At 42.7% G+C, this 21,619-nt stretch overlaps 1 protein-coding gene across 4 annotated transcripts in view; it reads right to left on the bottom strand.

Annotated features, from left to right (window-relative positions):
• The window catches only part of CACNA1S (calcium voltage-gated channel subunit alpha1 S), a 1,015,758-nt gene that overhangs the window by 253,547 nt on the left and 740,592 nt on the right, over positions 1 to 21,619 (bottom strand). For all 4 annotated transcript variants that reach the window (XM_044287793.1, XM_044287791.1, XM_044287794.1 and 1 more), the window contains exon 35: positions 20,911 to 21,007. In XM_044287793.1, the coding sequence (XP_044143728.1) occupies positions 20,911 to 21,007 (97 nt within the window). The remainder of the gene's footprint in view (positions 1 to 20,910; positions 21,008 to 21,619) is intronic.

Genomic DNA, 21,619 nt, shown 5'->3' with positions numbered 1-21,619 from the left:
TTTTATAGTATCTGGAAGTGATCAAAACTGATCACGGTCAGATCTATAATAGTACTAGTGTCACTTTAGTTCTCCCTCCACCCAAAAATTTTTTTTTGGGTTCACTGCACAATCACTTTACACGCACTGCGGCGATAAAAAAAAAATCAGTTTTGATATTTTTTATCAACCGCAGCGGCCTCCGGTACTTCGCTAGCCTACCCTTTGTAAGACAGGCTTGCTTTTTCTTTCTTGGGTAGTCTCAGGGAATACCCCTAAATTTAGTTGCCCACATGTCTAACAGGGGGTATTCTTCTGAAGAGGCCTACAGGCTTCTGACCCAGTCGGATGAGGAGTGGGAACCCTCATCTGATGAATCCAGCGGGTCAGAATACGAACCTGTAGAAAGCAGTTGCTCTCTGACCCAAAGTTCGGACGAGGAGGCTGAGGTCCCTGATACCACCAGGCGTACCCGGCCCCGTGTCGCTAGACCACAGGTTGGCAGGATCCGCTTCAAGAGCAGCAGAGTGGGGCTGGTGCTGTCGGATTACGTGGTGAGGCATACACCAGCAGCCCAGCCCTCCCTGGACCTAGTACCAGCACTGCCGTACAATCTGGTGAAGTAGCGAGCACCAGAAGGGCAGTTGAAGCTGGTACGGTGGCACGTGCAGTAGTGACCCCGTCGCAGCCACCGCAAAGACGTGCCCGTAGAGCCCCTAGAATCCCAGAGGTCCTGGCAAACCCTGATTGGCAGTCCCCAACTTCAGCCGCACCTGTAGTTTTCCCTTTCACTGCCCAATCTGGAGTTCGGGTTGAAACAGCTCAGATCGGTTCGGCTCTGGGATTTTTTGAGCTGTTCTTGACTGCAGAGCTTTTAGACATAGTTGTGGCCGAAACAAACAGATATGCCACACAATTTATCACCGCTAACCCGGGAAGCTTTTATGCCCAGCCTTTCCGGTGGAAACCAGTCCAAGTTTCCGAAATTAAAACTTTTCTGGGCCTCCTCCTCAACATGGGCCTGACAAAAAAGCATGAATTGCGGTCATATTGGTTCACGAACCCGATTCATCACATGCCCATGTTCTCTGCTGCTATGTCCAGGGCACGTTTTGAGGCCATCCTGTGTTTCCTGCACTTTAGTGACAACACCACCTCCCGTCCCAGGGGCCACCCTGCTTTTGACCGGCTCCACAAAATTCGGCCCCTCATAGACCATTTCAACCAGAAATTTGCAGATATTTATACCCCAGAGCAAAACATCTGCGTAGACGAGTCCCTTATACATTTTACCGGGCGCCTTGGCTTCAAACAATACATCGCAAGCAAGCGCGCCCGGTATGGGGTCAAATTGTATAAGCTCTGTGAAAGGGCCACAGGCTATATCCACAAATTTCGGATCTATGAGGGAAAAGATCAGACCCTGGAGCCGGTCGGTTGCCCTGACTACCTGGGGAGCAGTGGGAAGACAGTTTGGGACTTGGTGTCACCCTTATTCGGCAAGGGGTACCATCTTTATGTGGACAATTTTTACACAAGTGTGGCCCTCTTTAGGCATTTGTTTCTAGAACGGATTGGCGCCTGTGGTACCGCGCGAACTAGTCGCGCAGGCTTCCCCCAACGGCTCGTTACCACCCGTCTTGCAAGGGGGCAGAGGGCCGCACTGTGTAACGAAGAACTGCTCGCGGTGAAATGGAGAGACAAGCGTGACGTTTACATGCTCTCCTCCATTCACGCAGACACAACAATACAAATTGAGCGAGCAACCCGTGTCATTGAAAAGCCCCTCTCAGTCCACGACTATAACCTCCACATGGGAGGGGTGGACTTCAATGACCAGATGTTGTCTCCGTATTTAGTTTCCCGCAGAACCAGACGCTGGTATAAGAAGGTGTCTGTATATTTAATTCAATTGGCTCTGTACAATAGTTTTGTTCTCTACAGTAAGGCTGGGAGAACTGGATCCTTCCTCAAATTTCAGGAAGAGATCATCGAGAACCTCCTGTACCCAGGAGGTTCCGTGGCCCCATCCACCAGTGTAGTTAGCCGTCTACACGAGCGACATTTCCCCAATGTCGTTCCTGGTACCTCAACCCAACCGTCACCCCGAAAAAGATGTCGTGTCTGTAGCAGGAGTGGAATAAGGCGTGACACCCGCTATTTCTGTCCTGACTGTCCTGACCACCCTGCCCTATGCTTTGGAGAGTGTTTCCGGAAGCACCACTCACAGGTACACTATTAGCATAGGGATCATCTCACCAGTAGTGTTGATCACGAATATTCGAATTTCGAATTTTTATCGCGAATATAGGTACTTCGAAAATTCGCGAATATTTCGAATATAGTTATATATATATTTGTAATTTTGAAAATTCGAATTTTTTTCCGATTTTTTTCCGATTTTTTATTTTTTTTAATCAGTAAACATGATCCCTTCCTGCTTCTAGCTTGTGGGCCAATAAGAAGGCTGCAATATACTTGACTTTAGGAGTAGTGATGAGCGGCAGGGGTCATATTCGAAAATGCACGATTTTTTTTTTCTTAAAAATTGGCAGTGTAAGGATTGTGTAATATTCGAATTTTCGGAATTCGAATTTTCGGATTCAAATTTTTTATTGCGAATTTTTTAACTTAGACAAAGAAGATTATAGCACTATATTAGCTAAATTGCTCTATATTCGTTTTTTCGAATATTCGCTATATTGCTATATATTCTTGTTTTAGTATATTACAAATATTCGAAAAAACGAAGTTATAGCAATATAGCGAATATTCAAAAAAAAAACGAATATAGAGCAATTTAGCTAATATAGTGCTCTAATCTTCTTTGTCTAATAGTTGTAAGTTTTTTCTCATCTGAAGTCCAGATTGGAAAAAAATTACAACTATAAAAAAAATGATTATAGCACTATTCGCTATATTGCTATATATTACGAATATTCGAAAAAACTGTTATAGCAATATAGCGAATATTAAAAAAATCGAATATAGAGCAATTTAGCTAATAGTGCTATAATCTTCTTTGTTTAATAGCTGTAAGTTGAAAAATTCGCAATAAAAATTTGAATCCGAAAATTTTAATTACAAAAATTTGCATATTACACAATCATTACCTTGCCGATTTTTATTTTATTTTAAAAAATCGTGAATTTTCAAATTTTCGACGAATATTCTAAAAAATATTCGCGAAATATCGCGAATTCGAATATGACCCCTGACGCTCATCACTACTCACCAGGATAGGCAGACAGGGCTATTAGGGCCCATTCACTCACTGCTGCTGCAAACGTCTCCTTTCACATGGGACAAAGTGCATAACGCACTTCGCCACATCTTTGGGCGATTTGCGCTTTGCACATTGACCCATGGGGAAGGAGAGGTTTGTTCTATAAAGGTAAAAAAAAAACAAAAAAAAAAAACAGTAAGCAAACACGTTAATGTTCAGTTCAAAAAGTTTAAGTTACATGTTCTGTTGCAAAGTTAATAAAATTATTGCGCTGCGGCCTGTTTTTTTCTTTTTTTTTTTTTGTCTTTTTACCTTCCAGGTGGACCAACCGATCGACCAGCTGCAGCACCGATGTGCATTCTGACAGAAGCATTGCGCTGCTGTCAGATTACACGCAAGTCGGTGTATGCGACGCTGCAAGACGGGATTTTCTCCTCTGCAGTAACAGATATGTTTGCCGAGGCATACGAGCTGAGGAGGAGGCGGCGTTCCTATGCTTTGGCAAACACTTTGTATATATATATACATAAAAAAATAAATAAAAATCCCGGCAATGATTTATTCATCCACATCGATTGATGTGAATGGAGAAATCTGGTTTGCCAGGGCATACGAGCTAAGTGGGTATGGATGTAGGGCGGAGCTCCTATGTCCTGGCAGACGCCTTTCCCCTCCATTTTTTTTTTTTGGCAGAGATTTTTTCATCCACATTGATCGATGCGAATGAAGAAATCTGTGCCGTTCATTTTTTTCTTTCAGCCCAGAGGCTGAACGGAAAAAAAAAATCTCATTACCTGTATGCTCAATATAAGGCCTCATGCACACGACCGTTGTGTGCATCCGTGGCCGTTGTGCCGTTTTCCGTTTTTTTTCGCTGACCCATTGACTTTCAATGGGTCCGTGGAAAAATCGGAAAATGCACCGTTTGGCAGCCGCATCCGTGATCCGTGTTTCCTGGCCGTGAAAAAAATAGGACCTGTCCTATTTTTTTCACGGCCAACGGTTCACGGACCCATTCAAGTCAATGGGTCCGTGAAAAAACACGGATGCACACAAGATTGTCATCCGTGTCCGTGATCCGTGTCCGTGATCCGTGTCCGTTTTTTCCTATCATTTCAATGGCAAACTTGACTTAGATTTTTTTTTCATTTTTCATGTCCGTGGATCCTCCAAAAATCAAGGAAGACCCACGGACGAAAAAACGGTCACGGATCACGGACCTACGGACCCCGTTTTTGCGGACCGTGAAAATAAACTGTCGTGTGCATGAGGCCTAAGGAGAATAGCAGAAACTCCTAATGCTGGCCATACATGTAATGATTGCGGAGACCCTCAAATGCCAGGGCAGTACAAACACCCCACAATTGACCCCATTTTGGAAAGAAGACACCCCAAGGTATTCGCTGAGGGGCATATTGAGTCCATGAAAGATTAAAATTTTTGTCCTAAGTTAGCGGAAAGTGAGACTTTGTGAGAAAAAAAAAAAAAAATCAATTTCCGCTAACTTATGCGAAAAAAAAAAAAAATTCGATGAACTTGCCAGGCCCCTCATTGGATACCTTGGGGTGTCTTCTTTCCAAAGTGGGGTCACATGTGGGGTATTTATACTGCCCTGGCTTTTTAGGGGCCCTAAAGTGTGAGAAGAAGTCTGGGATCCAAATGTCTAAAAATGCCCTCCTAAAAAGAATTTGGGCACCTTTGCGCATCTAGGCTGCAAAAAAGTGTGACACATCTGTCACACATGTGGTATCGCCGTACTCAGGAGAAGTTGGGGAATGTGTTTTGGGGTGTTATTTTACATATACCCATGCTGGGTGAGAAAAATATCTTGGTCAAATGCCAACTTTGTATAAAAAAATGGGAAAAGTTGTCTTTTGCCAAGATATTTCTCTCATCCAGCATGGGTATATGTAAAATGACACCCCAAAACACATTCCCCAACTTCTCCTGAGTACGGCGATACCAGATGTGTCACACTTTTTTGCTGCCAAGGTGGGCAAAGGGGTACATATTCCAAAGTGCACCTTTCAGATTTTGCAGGCCATTTTTTTACACATTTTGATTGCAAGGTACTTCTCACACATTTGGGCCCCTAAATTTAGGGTATTCCGTGAGGGGCATGGCGAGTTCCTAGAATATTTTTTTTTTTGTCACAAGTTAGCGGAAAATGATGATTTTTTATTTCTCTTTTTTCCTCATATTCCACTAACTTGCGACAAAAAATAAAAAATTCTAGGAACTCGCCATGCCCCTCACGGAATACCTTGGGGTGTCTTCTTTCCAAAATGGGGTCACTCGTGGCGTAGTTATACTGCCCTGGCAATTTAGGGGCCCAAATGTGTGAGAAGTACCTTGCAATCAAAATGTGTAAAAAATGGCCTGCAAAATCTGAAAGGTGCACTTTGGAATATGTGCCCCTTTGCCCACCTTGGCAGCAAAAAAGTGTGACACATCTGGTATCGCCGTACTCAGGAGAAGTTGGGGAATGTGTTTTGGGGTGTCATTTTACATATACCCATGCTGGATGAGAGAAATATCTTGGCAAAAGACAACTTTTCCCATTTTTTTATACAAAGTTGGCATTTGACCAAGATATTTTTCTCACCCAGCATGGGTATATGTAAAATGACACCCCAAAACACATTCCCCAACTTCTCCTGAGTACGGCGATACCAGATGTGTGACACTTTTTTGCTGCCAAGGTGGGCAAAGGGGCACATATTCCAAAGTGCACCTTTTGGATTTCACTGGTCATTTTTTACACATTTTGATTGCAAAGTTCTTCTCACACATTTGGGCCCCTAAATTGCCAGGGCAGTATAACTACCCCACAAGTGACCCCATTTTAGAAAGAAGACACCCCAAGGTATTCTGTGAGGGGCATGGTGAGTTCCTAGAATTTTTTATTTTTTGTCACAAGTTAGTGGAATATGAGACTTTGTAAGAAAAAAAAAAAAAAATCATCATCATTTTCCGCTAACTTGTGACAAAAAAAAAAAAGTTCTATGAACTCACTATGCCCATCAGCGAATACCTTAGGGTGTCTACTTTCCGAAATGGGGTCATTTGTGGGGGTTTTCTACTGTTTGGGCATTGTAGAACCTCAGGAATCATGACAGGTGCTCAGAAAGTCAGAGCTGTTTCAAAAAGCGGAAATTCACATTTTTGTACCATAGTTTGTAAATGCTATAACTTTTACCCAAACCATTTTTTTTTTTTTTGCCCAAACATTTTTTTTTATCAAAGACATGTAGAACAATAAATTTGGCGAAAAATGTACATTTTGATTAATAACAAAAAAAGTAAAAATGTCAGCAGCAATAAAATACCACCAAATGAAAGCTCCATTAGTGAGAAGAAAAGGAGGTAAAATTCATTTGGGTGGTAAGTTGCATGACCGAGCGATAAACGGTGAAAGTAGTGTAGTGCCGAAGTGTAAAAAGTGCTCTGGTCATGAAGGGGGTTTCACCTAGCGGGGCTGAAGTGGTTAAGAGCGCACACAAAACAGGTAATCTGCGCTAGTCCTGCACATAAAACAGGCTGAGCATAATAACCAAAAATACAGATGTGTAGGCAGAAAATCTAAAATGAGGGCATGGAAATACCTCTAAAGACCACTTTTACATGGTCATCATTTTTCATCAGTACTTGTTAACCAAAACCAGGAGTGGATACCACAAAGTATAGTGGTAAAATGTGTGCCTCTTACATTAGGTGTCTTGGACCCACTCCTGGTTTTGGCTTATAAATACTGATGGAAAATAGTACTGGCCAAATATTAAATATACACACATTTTCCTTGTCTTTTTTTATTTTTATTTATTGCAGCATATTCAAGCTTTTGCCGTTTTTCAGGCATTTTGAACCTCTTCTCTATATGGAAACAAAGGGCTAAAAACATTAAGTGTTTTAAAGCCCATCTGCAGGATTAACCTTACATATTGGAGATAACAAGAACACAAAAATGTAAATGCAGATAAACACACAAGAAAATAAGAGATTGTGGTGCCATTTAATACACGATCACATAGCTACAGGCTGAGTTCCTTTCTTGTCCCAGATAATAAAATTTAACTTTTAATGATTCCCTTAAAATTAAGTCAGCACATGTATTTACTTTTATAAGTGAGCTCTAAACACTGTGGGTTAAAACTAGCTGATGCTCATTATTAGTGCCAGATCACTATGTCATTGAATTGCTTCGTTTTTAGACGGTGGCTGGGAGTGCACTTCTCCACACCACGCATAGCACGCATCTGTGTATTAATAAAACACTTGAAGGCACATAAACATGAGAGGTCAGCAAACTAAAACCTAAGACTGACCCCCAACATGTTTCACCAGCTAATCCAGCTTCATCAGGGGTTTGGGCAGCATTGAACGTGGAACACCATGGATGGGATATAAATGACCTAGGTACTTTAATTGACAGATTATTGCCCCTATCAGAGCTGCATGATGCCAACCCCTGCCATTAGGGGTGGGGGGTATCTAGTTATAAAATTGACATAATTTCCCCTATCAGAGCTGCATGATGTCACTGAAGTGGCTGAGTCCACAGACGTTTATCAAATTGGAAGTATTCAAATGAACAGCTCAGCCAATCCCTGCCTTTGGGGGGGGGGGGGGAGGGGGGGGGTATCTAGTTATAAAATTGACAGATGATTGCCCCTATCAGAGCTGCATGATGTCATAAAGGTGGCTGTGAGTCAATAGACATTTATCCAATTGGAAGTATTCAAATTAACAGCTCTGCCAATCCCTGCCTATAGGGGGAGGGGTGTGTATCTGGTCATATAATTGACAGATGATTGCCCCTATCAGAGCTGCGTGATGTCACTAAACTGGGTGCGAGTCTATAGACGTTTATCCAATTGGAAGTGTGCAAATGAACAGCTCTGCCAATCCCTGTTTCTAGGGGGGTGTTCTCAAATAATGTGTTGGAGTGACAAGAATTAACTACTCACTCTCAAAATCATGACATCAGAGTACTGTCAATAAATATCATTATAGACTACAATGGCTTCTTGTTTTTGTTGTTTTTATTTCTGATTTGCGCATACTTGGGGCTCACAGAAAAACATTACATCAAAATAGTATTGTAAACATAGATCTTGCAATGCACAACAGGGTCTGTAGGTGGCAGTTCATAAAAATGATGAAAAAGTAAATCCTTCATTAAGACCTTTTGGGCTGAGACTGTCTAGATGGTAAATCCACCTTGTTTCCTCTTGTAAAAGAACCTTATCAAGGTCACCTCTTCGTGCTCCTAGAGTCTTTTTGCAGATTCAGACAGATAGTGTCTGGTAACAATAGCCTGACTGAAAACCAAAAGATGCGCTCACCAGACTACAGGAGATACAAGTCACAGAACAAACACAATTAGCGAGTTTAGATATTGAGGCCCTATACACCAGCATTAAGCATGATTTGGGTATCAAGGCAGTTTCTTCATTTTTATTCTCTAAAGGCACGCAATTTCACCCTCACAATATGTTAATACTTACACTTCTACGGTATCTTCCTACACACAACTATTTTCTATTCAATGAGCAATTTTATTTGCAGCTAAATTGTACCGCTATGGGTAGTAAATGTGCACCAAATTATGCAAATTTTTTTTAGGGTGGTGGGAAAACACTATGGTCTTCACGGTTAGCACATCTGAGATCGTTATCAGCTCTTAAAAACATGCCAAAGTTTTTGGAGGATTTTGCATCAAAGGTCTTAACCACTTGCCATCTTGGCCATTTGCCCCCTTCCTGACCAGGCCTAATTTTGCAAAACTGACATATCTCACTTTATGTGGTAATAACTTTGGAATGCCTTTACTTATCCAAGTCATTCAGAGATTGTTTTCTCGTGACACATTGTACTTCATTATAGTCATAAATTTGAGTCAATATATTTCACCTTTATTTATGAAAAAATCCCAAATTTACCCAAAATTTTGAAAAATTCACAATTTTCTAAATTTCAATTTCTCTGCTTTTAAAACAGAAAGTGATACCTCATAAAATATTTATTACTTAACATACCCCATATGTCTACTTTATGTTGGCATCATTTTGGAAATGTCATTTTATTTTTTTAGGACGTTAGAAGGCTTAGAAGTTTAGAAGCAATTCTTAAAATTTTTAAGAAAATTGCCAAAACCCACTTTTTAAGGTCTGAAGTCACTTTGTGGGGCTTACATAGTAGTTACCCCCATAAATGACCCCAGAAAAAGAAACTACACCCCTCAAGTTATTTAAAACCGATTTTACAAACTTTGTTAACCCTTTAGGCGTTCCATAAGAATTAAAGGAAAATGGAGATCAAATTTTTTAATTTCACTTTTTGGGCAGATTTTCTTTAACACATCGATGGTTAACAGCCAAACAAAACTCAATATTTATTACCCAGATTCTGCGGTTTACCCAGAAACTGCTGTATGGGCAAACGGCAGGGCGCAGAAGAAAAGGAACTCCACATGGTTTTTAGATGCCATGTCCCATTTGAAGCCCCCTGATGCACCCTTACAGTAGAAACTCCCAAGAAGTGATCCCATTTTGGAAACTAGGGGATAAGGTGCCAGTTTAATTGCTACTAATTTTGGGTACATATGATTTTTTGATCATTCATTATAACACTAACAAGGTGACCAAAACATGGGTTGTTTTAGCACAGTTTCTATTTATTTATTTTTACAGCGTTCACCTGGGGGGGTTCAGTCAAGTGACATTTTTATAGAGCAGATTGTTACAGACGTGGCGATACCTAATATGTATACTTTTTCTTATTTATTAAAGTTTTACACAATAATAGCATTTTTGAAACAAAAAATATATGTTTTAATGTGTCCATGTTCCGAGAGCTATATTTTTTTTTTTTTGAGAGATTTTCTTATGTAGGGGCTCATTTTTTTGTGGAAAAGGTGACGGTTTTATTGGTACCATTTAGTGGGACATACGCATTTTTGATCACTTGGTGTTGCACTTTTTGTGATGCAAGTGTGTTTGTGTTTTTTTACGGTGTTCCCCCGAGGGGTTAGGTCATGTGATATTTTTATAGAGCTGGTTTTTAAGGACGCGGCAATACCAAATATGTCTATTTTATTTAATTTTTTCTATTTTTAACATTTTTTTTCCTTACTTGGGGAATTTTGTTTTTTACATGTGAAACCTTTTTTTTTATTTTATTTTTTGAACACTTTATTTTTTTACTTTACACTTTTCGTCCCCCATAAGGTCATACAAGACCTCTGGGGGACATTTACTTCACTTTTTCTTTTTTTTTCACTGTTGATTTCTCCTGTAACTGGGGCTGACATAGTAGCCCCAGTTACAGGAGAAATGCACCCCTCCCCTAGAGAGGCTGTACAGCGCTGATTGACATCTGTGAAAGACCTCACACAGCTCCTGCACTCTCCGGTCCCGGCGGTCACATGACCGCCGGGACGGAACAGGAAGCGCATAGCGCTTCCTGCTCTGCATACACAGCGCTAGGTGAGCGCTGTGTATGCAGCGATCTAGAAGGCAGGGACACCTGGGCACTGTCCCTGCCTTCTCTCTGGGTTGCCCTGCTGTCACTGACAGCGGGCAACCCGATCAGCAGCTGCACGATTAGCGTGCAGCTGCAGTTTCTGAACGGACGTTCAGAAACGTCCGTTCAGAAATAGAGATCCACCCATAGGACGTTTATATCCTATGGGCGGACGGGAGGAGGTTAATGAAGGATTTACTTTTTCATCATTTTTATGAACTGCCACCTACATACTCTGTTGTGTATTACAAGATCTATGTTTATAATACTATTTTGACGTAATGTTTTTCTGTGAGCCCCAGGTATGCGGAAATAAATAATAAAAACAAGAAGCCATTGTAGTATATAATGATATTTATTGACAGTACTCTGATGTCATGATTTTGAGTAGTTAATTCTTGTCACTCCAACACATTCTTTGAGAACCCCCCCCCCCCCCCCCCAGAGGCAGGGATTGGCAGAGCTGTTCATTTGAACACTTCCAATTAGATAAACGTCTATGGACTCACACCCATTTTAGTGACATCACGCAGCTCTGATAGAGTCAATCGTCTGTCAATTATATGACCAGATACACACCCCCTACCCCAAAGGCAGGGATTGGCAGAGCTGTTTATCTGAAGAATTCCAATTGGATAAATGTCTATGGACTTACATCCACATTAATGATATCATGCAGCTCTGATAGGGGCAATCATCTGTCAATTATATGACCAGATACACACCCCTCCCCCTATAGTCAGGGATTGGCAGAGCTGGTAATTTGAATACTTCCAAATGGATAAGTGTCTATTGACTCACAGCCACTTTAATGACATCATGCAGCTCTGATAGGGGCAATCTGTCACTTTTATGACCATATACATCCCTCTCCCCCAAAGGCAAGGATTGGCAGAGCTGTTCATTTGAATACTTCCAATTGGATAAATGTCTATGGACTTACACCCACTTCAATGACATCATGCAGCTCTGATAGGGGCAATAATAATGTCAATTATAGTACCCAGGTCATTTAGATTTTATCCATGGTGGTCTGCATTCAATGCTGCCCAAACCCCTAATGAAGCCAGATTAGCTGGTGAAACATGTTGGGGGACAGTCTTAGGTTTTAGTTTGCTGACCTCTCATGTTTATGTGACTTCAAGTGTTTTATTAATGCACAGATACACCCTGATCGCTTATAGCATAGCACGTGCCAGTGCGCACTTCAATTAGAGTGTTGGTATGGGGAAGTGCACTCCCAGCCACCTTCTAGAACCTAAGCAATTCAATAACATAGTGATCTGGCACTAATAATGAGCATCAGCTAGTTTTAACCCACAGTGTTTAGAGCTCACTTATAAAAGTAAATATATGTGCTGACTTCATTTTAAGCCAATCATCAAAAGTTACATTTTTATTATCTGAGAGAAGAAATGAAATTAGCCTGTAGCTATGTGATTGTGTATTGTTAAATCCTTTACCAGATAGGGTCTAATTTATTCCTGTGTGATGCCATTCAATGCACAATAGATAGAAACTATTTCAGTGCCTAAATCAGGGGCGTTTCTAGCCTAAAACATTCGGGGCCGGCCACAGATGTTTTGTCCCAGGCTCTGAATGTACTGCCTGCCAAGCAGATACAACTGTATTGCCTTCATCAGGAGGGCAATACAACTGAATCTAATGCACTGCAAGAGCTGAAGGACCTGTGATGAAATCACAGGTCATGTGATCAGTGAAGAAGGCAGTGGTTGAGAAGGACCTGTGATGATGTCACCATCATGTGACCATTGCAGGAGAGGATGGCAGTGAGGAGGAAAAGTCCTGGAGAAGAAACTGTAGTGAGGTCTGCTACATGAGGAGAGGTAATGAAGGGAGAGGCAGAGCAATGCTGGGAGTTGTAATTATTTAACTGTGACTGTATGTTAGAGCTGAACGGAGAGATGTTATCATGGGACTGAACATTGAGGAGTGATGTTATTTACATGAGGTTGCATGTTGGAGGTGGCTGTTGGAGGGGGTGATGTTATTTACAAGGGACTGAATGTCCAGGGAGTGATGTTGTTGAGACTGCATGTTGAAGGTTGGTGGGGAGTGGGTAATATTATTTACATGGGACTGTATGTTGAAGGTGGCTGGGGAGGGGGTGATGTTAGATACATGGGTCTGTATATTGGAGGGGGCTGTAGATATTGAGATTTTTTTTTTTTTACATGGGAATGTATATTGGAGGGGTCTGGAGAGATGGTGGGGTGTTATCTACATGGGACCCTATGGCGGAGGGAGGAAAATAGTGTTATTTACATGGGACTGTATGGTGTAATTATAATTTGTGAGGACACTAAGAGGAGGAATATAACTACAAGGGGCACTGCAGGGGAGAGCATTATAAGAGGAGGGGGCAATATAAATACTGGGGGCACTGTGGAGGCATCTTAAATCCAGGGGACATTAGGCATTCTTATTACTACTGGGGGCTCTATAGGAGGGTCTTATAGATCCGTCTTATTTCTACTAAGAGCACTATGGGGGGCCTTATTACTAATGAGGGGTCTGTAGATAGGGGGCCTTATTTATACTGGGGGCTCTGTGAGGGCATTATTAATAAAGGAGGGCACTTCTACTACTGGAGGCACTCTTGCAGAGCATTATCACTGTTGGGGCACAGTAGGGGGCAGTATTACTAATGAGGGCAATCTAGAAGGGACATACTATTGGTGGTACTTTGAGGAGCACTATTACTATGGGGGGGGCTATCTGTATGGCACTCATTTTTCGTCAGGATAGTATTTAGGGGTATTGGAGAGAACAGCGAGCAGCAGGATAACACTGTGGGACTCCAGGTTGTGGGATAATGATAGAAATGTGAGGAACATAAGATGTCTGTGTGTCACAGGTAATTTGGAAGAAGGTCTCAGATTCAAGTAGGGTCCATGTTAAAATCGCTTCTTTATTTGGACATCATACAGACATGACAGACTGCCACACAGTACAACAGATTGGCGTTGACGCGTTTCGGGTACTGAGACCCTTAGTCGTAACGTTGTTGCACAGTGAGATACCCCAATATAAAGGGAAAAGATAGCCATTCCCCCCTACAATCCATGGGAGGCGGCATTGATCCCATTGGTCGTCTCACTGTGCATCACACCTTAGTTGCCACCCATTCATTACCAAGTTGATGCATTGCAGACTGTGCTGGGACTTAACAAAAGTTAACCCTTGAGGACTCTGGTCCAAATGCTGTGAACATTCACTAAAAAAAAAAAAAAAAAAAACACGCACAGTGTGAACACACCAACTTGTGTAACATATAAAAACATATATTGTACAAAACCAAAACAGCCTACACATTAATAACAGTATTATTGACAGTATTATTTCTGCTTAGGACATTGTTGCCACGCTTGGTAATCTTGTTATGCAGGAGAAAACCACTAATAATGATAATGGCACCAAGAACTACGGACCAAAATGGACAGACACAAGAAAAGGCAAGAAATGGGGGAGGGGGGGGAAGGGGAAAGGGGAAACAGTGAGTAAGAATAGACACGCAGGAATGATACACATAAATGCACATGTTTATATATAAATGAACATATTTGTTATTGGTATATGTACATCAATTCCTTTTTCAGGTTAAGGCCATATGGAACTCTAGTGTTCAGCCTGAAGATCCAAAACGCCTCCCGTAGGAGGAGTTTCTTGCGGTGGTCACCACCTCTCTTGGGGGCAAATACCCTCTCTATCGCGAAGGCTTTAAAGCCCCTTACTTGACGATCATGTATTTGTATAAAATGTCTAGCTACATTCGAAATATTAAGTGCATTAGGGTTGCTTATATAATTTAAATGTTCCAGAAGGCGATTCCTGAATCTTCGGATCGTACTTCCAACATACATTAAGTCGCAATCCTTGCACTGTATAATGTATACCACTCCTGCAGTGTTGCAATTGATATAGCTTTGTATTGGAAAGCTGCAGGAGTGGTCAGATCTGTCAAAGGACTTGGAGGGGGTGGCATAGATGCAAGTCTTGCAGGGATTGCCCCTGCATTTGGAAAAGCCCTTGTATCTGAGCCAACTAGACTTCATGCTGGCTCCCATCCTATTGGCCGTGAAGAGGGATGGGGACAGCGAGCAGGACAATGTAGTGGCTTTTCTGGAAACAATTTTGAGACCTGATTTCAGGGCATTATATAATATTTCGTCATCATACAGAATAGGCAGACAGCCCTTGATAATGGAGCTGATTTTATTGAACTCCTTGCTATATGCCAGCGATAACGTTGGTACATTGTCCTGGTCACTGTTCCCATACCTCTCCATCCTCCTGGATGGGGTATCCCGTTTGCCTCCTGCTGCTATTTTGCCAAAAAGCATTTCCCCTCTATTTTTTCCTCCGTGCAATAGCTCTGCCCCTCTCTAGCATCCAGGTGGGGTAATTTCTGGCTTTTAATCTGACATCTACCTTATTAAATTCCTCGTCCAGAAGTGCAGGGAGACTGCAGTTCCTGGCTGCTCGTATGTATTCCCCCACGGGGATCGCCCTGATGGTGTGTAGGGGATGATGGCTCCTGGCATTCAGGATGGAATTTCCGGCCACCTCTTTTCTATATGTTCAGGTGTGCACCACTTCACCTGGGCAACCTCAGAGCGTCAGGTCTAAAAAATTGATAGTGGTCTCACCAAAGGCACATGTGAAACGTAAGTTGTAATTGTTCGCATTGAGGTACATCTGGAGGTCCGGGACGGCAGATACACCGCCCGCCCAAATCATGAGCAGGTCATCGATGTATCTGCCGTACCAGACCAATCCAACCCCAAAAGGGTTGTCCACATTATATATGAATTTTTCTTCCCAGTATGCCATGGTTAAATTCGCCAGCGAGGGCGAAAATTTCGCCCCCATTGACACTCCGCGTGTCTGTAAGTAATGCACACCGTCGAACATAAAATAATTGTGAATGAGCAAGAAGGCTGTGACCTCACACACATAATCAATGTAGTTGGGGCCACATCCCGTATACCTATGGAGATGGTATTCCATGGCCATCAGGGCGACCCTGTGGGGGATGGAGGGGTACAGAGCTATAACATCCGCCGTGATCCATATATAGTTGGCTTCCCATTTTAGGCTGTACATGGCTCTTAATACGTCTGATGTATCCTTAAGGAAACCCGGCGTGCGCCTGACAAGTGGCTGGAGGATGTTGTCCAGCCAACTGCCCAGGCGCTCCGTCAGGGATCCCATGCCAGACACTATGGGGCGAAGAGGGGGGGGGTGGACACCCTTGTGGATCTTCGGCAGAGCATGCATGATTGGGGTCACGGGCGCATCCACACACAGGTACCTATATTCTGTTTCTGTAAAAATGCCCATGTCTCTTCCTTTTTGTATTAGAGACATATACTCAATCATGTATTCCCTGAGTGGGTTACTAGTTAATATTCTGTATGTGGATGCGTCCGTTAACATGTCCCGCATCTGGCCGCCATATAGATCCTTGTCCATGATGACCACCGCCCCCCCCTTGTCCGCCATCTTGATAACTATTTCACTACATTGCTGTAGTTCCATGAGGGCCTGAAAATGGGAGTGGCCTAAATTATCTGGACATTTGGTAACCTTAGTTTCCTTTTGAATTCTTTCCAACTCCTTTTCCAATGTGCCCTGAAAAATGTCCATGCTACTTGTGCGCGACATTACCGGATAAAATTTAGTATTGCGAGTCTGTAATCTCATGACAGGTCTGGCTGACTCCACGATTCCCTGTTCCTCCTGAAGACCCGCAAGACAGCATAGAGACAACTGTTCTTTGAACATTAAATCCTTATAGGAATTTTCCTCATAAGTCTCTATCTGTGCTGGCGGGTGTTCAGGAGGGGCAGGGATATCATGGAAGTGCCGGGATACTGTAATGTTGCGCACAAATTTGTTAATATCCAACATTGTGGAGAACATATCAAAATGCGCAGGTGGCGCAAAATTGAGACCAAGAGACAACACATATTCCTGATCTTTGCTTAGTTTTATACTAGACAGGTTCACAACATTTAAGTGGTCAGAGCTTACTTTTGTCTGGTCTGGAGCCGGGTGGATCTTGGATGCGGTAGTCTGGTTACCAAATGTCCAGATAATTTAGGCCACTCCCATTTTCAGGCCCTCATGGAACTACAGCAATGTAGTGAAATAGTTATCAAGATGGCGGACAAGGGGGGGGCGGTGGTCATCATGGACAAGGATCTATATGGCGGCCAGATGCGGGACATGTTAACGGACGCATCCACATACAGAATATTAACTAGTAACCCACTCAGGGAATACATGATTGAGTATATGTCTCTAATACAAAAGGAAGAGACATGGGCATTTTTACAGAAACAGAATATAGGTACCTGTGTGTGGATGCGCCCGTGACCCCAATCATGCATGCTCTGCCGAAGATCCACAAGGGTGTCCACCCCCCCCTCTTCGCCCCATAGTGTCTGGCATGGGATCCCTGACGGAGCGCCTGGGCAGTTGGCTGGACAACATCCTCCAGCCACTTGTCAGGCGCACGCCGGGTTTCCTTAAGGATACATCAGACGTATTAAGAGCCATGTACAGCCTAAAATGGGAAGCCAACTATATATGGATCACGGCGGATGTTATAGCTCTGTACCCCTCCATCCCCCACAGGGTCGCCCTGATGGCCATGGAATACCATCTCCATAGGTATACGGGATGTGGCCCCAACTACATTGATTATGTGTGTGAGGTCACAGCCTTCTTGCTCATTCACAATTATTTTATGTTCGACGGTGTGCATTACTTACAGACACGCGGAGTGTCAATGGGGGCGAAATTTTCGCCCTCGCTGGCGAATTTAACCATGGCATACTGGGAAGAAAAATTCATATATAATGTGGACAACCCTTTTGGGGTTGGATTGGTCTGGTACGGCAGATACATCGATGACCTGCTCATGATTTGGGCGGGCGGTGTATCTGCCGTCCCGGACCTCCAGATGTACCTCAATGCGAACAATTACAACTTACGTTTCACATGTGCCTTTGGTGAGACCACTATCAATTTTTTAGACCTGACGCTCTGAGGTTGCCCAGGTGAAGTGGTGCACACCCGAACATATAGAAAAGAGGTGGCCGGAAATTCCATCCTGAATGCCAGGAGCCATCATCCCCTACACACCATCAGGGCGATCCCCGTGGGGGAATACATACGAGCAGCCAGGAACTGCAGTCTCCCTGCACTTCTGGACGAGGAATTTAATAAGGTAGATGTCAGATTAAAAGCCAGAAATTACCCCACCTGGATGCTAGAGAGGGGCAGAGCTATTGCACGGAGGAAAAATAGAGGGGAAATGCTTTTTGGCAAAATAGCAGCAGGAGGCAAACGGGATACCCCATCCAGGAGGATGGAGAGGTATGGGAACAGTGACCAGGACAATGTACCAACGTTATCGCTGGCATATAGCAAGGAGTTCAATAAAATCAGCTCCATTATCAAGGGCTGTCTGCCTATTCTGTATGATGACGAAATATTATATAATGCCCTGAAATCAGGTCTCAAAATTGTTTCCAGAAAAGCCACTACATTGTCCTGCTCGCTGTCCCCATCCCTCTTCACGGCCAATAGGATGGGAGCCAGCATGAAGTCTAGTTGGCTCAGATACAAGGGCTTTTCCAAATGCGGGGGCAATCCCTGCAAGACTTGCATCTATGCCACCCCCTCCAAGTCCTTTGACAGATCTGACCACTCCTGCAGCTTTCCAATACAAAGCTATATCAATTGCAACACTGCAGGAGTGGTATACATTATACAGTGCAAGGATTGCGACTTAATGTATGTTGGAAGTACGATCCGAAGATTCAGGAATCGCCTTCTGGAACATTTAAATTATATAAGCAACCCTAATGCACTTAATATTTCGAATGTAGCTAGACATTTTATACAAATACATGATCGTCAAGTAAGGGGCTTTAAAGCCTTCGCGATAGAGAGGGTATTTGCCCCCAAGAGAGGTGGTGACCACCGCAAGAAACTCCTCCTACGGGAGGCGTTTTGGATCTTCAGGCTGAACACTAGAGTTCCATATGGCCTTAACCTGAAAAAGGAATTGATGTACATATACCAATAACAAATTCATTTATATATAAACATGTGCATTTATGTGTATCATTCCTGCGTGTCTATTCTTACTCACTGTTTCCCCTTCCCCCCCTCCCCCATTCCTTGCCTTTTCTTGTGTCTGTCCATTTTGGTCCGTAGTTCTTGGTGCCATTATCATTATTAGTGGTTTTCTCCTGCATAACAAGATTACCAAGCGTGGCAACAATGTCCTAAGCAGAAATAATACTGTCAATAATACTGTTATTAATGTGTAGGCTGTTTTGGTTTTGTACAATATATGTTTTTATATGTTACACAAGTTGGTGTGTTCACACTGTGCGTGTTTTTTTTTTTTTTTTTTTTTTTTAGTGAATGTTCACAGCATTTGGACCAGAGTCCTCAGAGTTAACTTTTGTTAAGTCCCAGCACAGTCTGCAATGCATCAACTTGGTAATGAATGGGTGGCAACTAAGGTGTGATGCACAGTGAGACGACCAATGGGATCAATGCCGCCTCCCATGGATTGTAGGGGGGAATGGCTATCTTTTCCCTTTATATTGGGGTATCTCACTGTGCAACAACGTTACGACTAAGGGTCTCAGTACCCGAAACGCGTCAACGCCAATCTGTTGTACTGTGTGGCAGTCTGTCATGTCTGTATGATGTCCAAATAAAGAAGCGATTTTAACATGGACCCTACTTGAATCTGAGACCTTCTTCCAAATTACCTGCAGCCTGCGACGGGGTCACTCCCCTAGGGTTTCAGAATCGGGATCATACTAACTGGGAGGTGAGCTGGATTTAAGTTTTTCTGTCTGTGTGTCACACTCTGCAGAGACGAGGCGGCTTAGAGAAGTTGTCTGGACCGAGAGGAGACGATAATGACAGAAGATCTACATCAGAGGAGACGTCATCTGGGAGGCCCTGGATGTGAGAGGTACGTGCTGCTGTATAGCGAGTACAGTAAAATGCAGTGTGCGCAGGGAGGGTTGACTTAGGCTACTCTCACACTAGCGGTAGCCTTCTCCAGCGGCTGTTCCAGCACTGCTAGTGCACCATGCCTTTGAAAGTCCACTCTGGCCCCATTCACTATGGTCCAGCTGCAGCACAGCAAACATGCCAAGAGGTGGGCTGAAAAAAAAACAAAAAAACAAACAACTACAGTGTGCTGCAGTTTTATTCCACTCGCCTCTCGGCATGTCTGCGGCCGCCTCATTATAGTGAATGGGGCCAGAGCGGACTTCCGGTAGCACGGTGCACTAGCAGTAGCACAGATCCGACAGGCTGTCCACTCGCTGGAACAGTCTGCCTTGGAAGGCTACCGCTAGTGTGAAAGTAGTGTTAGAGAACTGGACCATATTTATTGGGGCTTGGGCCCCAGATCCTTTGAGACTCTAGCAATGCCCCTGGCCTAAACTCTTATCCCCTAGCGACATGACCAATCAGTAGGGGATTCCTATAAAAAACCTCAAAGGCAATCTTAGGGCTCATAAACACGACCATTGGCTGTTTTGCGGTCCACAAACTGCGGATCTGCAAAACACAGATACCGGCTGTATGCATTCCACATTTTGCAGAACAGAATGGCCAGCCCCTAATGGAACAGTCCTATCCCTGTCCGTAATAGAGGCAAGAATAGGACATGTTCAATATTTTTTGGCGGAATTCAGACATAAGGACACGGAGTGCAGACAGCGTCATTACCATTTTTGTGGCCTCGTTAAAGTGAATGGTTGTGCATATGTGCCGCAAAAAAACTATAACAAAACTGAACGGACTCTGAAAAAAAAAAATATATATATATATATGTTCATGAGCCCTTATACGAATGAATAGAAAAAACGATTTCCTGTCCACACACAGCAAACTTATAGCCTCTGACTAGTCTTATTGAGGGTCAGATAAAGCAACAATGGGAGGTTGATTCATCTCAATAAATCGGAAAGTATATACAATATAATACATATCCTCAATAAATCGTTGTGGCTATTTTATTTTAACAAATCCTGTCCAAGCAATGCAGCTGGCTCAATTATAAATGCATGCTGTGATTTAAAGGAAAATAAAAAAAAACATTTCTTGCTTACCTTACATGCCACACGATGTGGGCAGAATTTTCCAAAACCTAGAGGGGGCTGAATTCTTCTCAGAAGAGTGACAACATCTAAATGCTTGATTCGTCCCCTTAGTGAAGAATTGAAAAGAAAGTAACCATTTTAGGGATATATACCGGTTGTAATGAATGAATAACTTGTTTGTCTCCGTCTTAGCATTACAAGTAAAGATTTGAAAACAAAGAAAAAAAAGGTCTGAACATTAAATTCAGCTATAATATTTTAATTTGGAGCACTGGCAGGCCCAGAAGCTCAGTAACCCAATCTAGTTCACTGTAACCACAATAATAATAACAGTTTATATAAGGAAACGCGCATATAAAATGAAAATGGCTTGGCAGATAGTGATCCAATTTTAGACACAAGCTGTGAGGGAAGGTTAACGTCACCAACATGGTAGCCATCCTGATTTCTGGCATTTTGTATTCAACTTCAATTTTTCTAATAGGAAGTTAGGTAGGTGACCCAAACTGATAGAGAATTTAACCAGAAAAAAAATGGTGTACTTTGTGTTAACTTTATTCATTCTCAAGTGAAAACAATGATTTCTCTCCTGTAAAGGCAATTGTATTCAATGTCACAAAACACTCTTTAGACAACCATTAATAACCTTATTGGTAGCATGCTAAGTCACCGAAGTGTGTGTCTTTCTGCGTGTGATGCTTGAAATATTTGGTTTCCA

The sequence above is a fragment of the Bufo gargarizans genome, chromosome 3, assembly GCF_014858855.1.
Source record: "Bufo gargarizans isolate SCDJY-AF-19 chromosome 3, ASM1485885v1, whole genome shotgun sequence".
NCBI classification, from domain to species: domain Eukaryota; kingdom Metazoa; phylum Chordata; class Amphibia; order Anura; family Bufonidae; genus Bufo; species Bufo gargarizans.
Note: the sequence above shows the minus strand (reverse complement) of the source record. Positions and strands in the feature narration are given on the sequence as shown.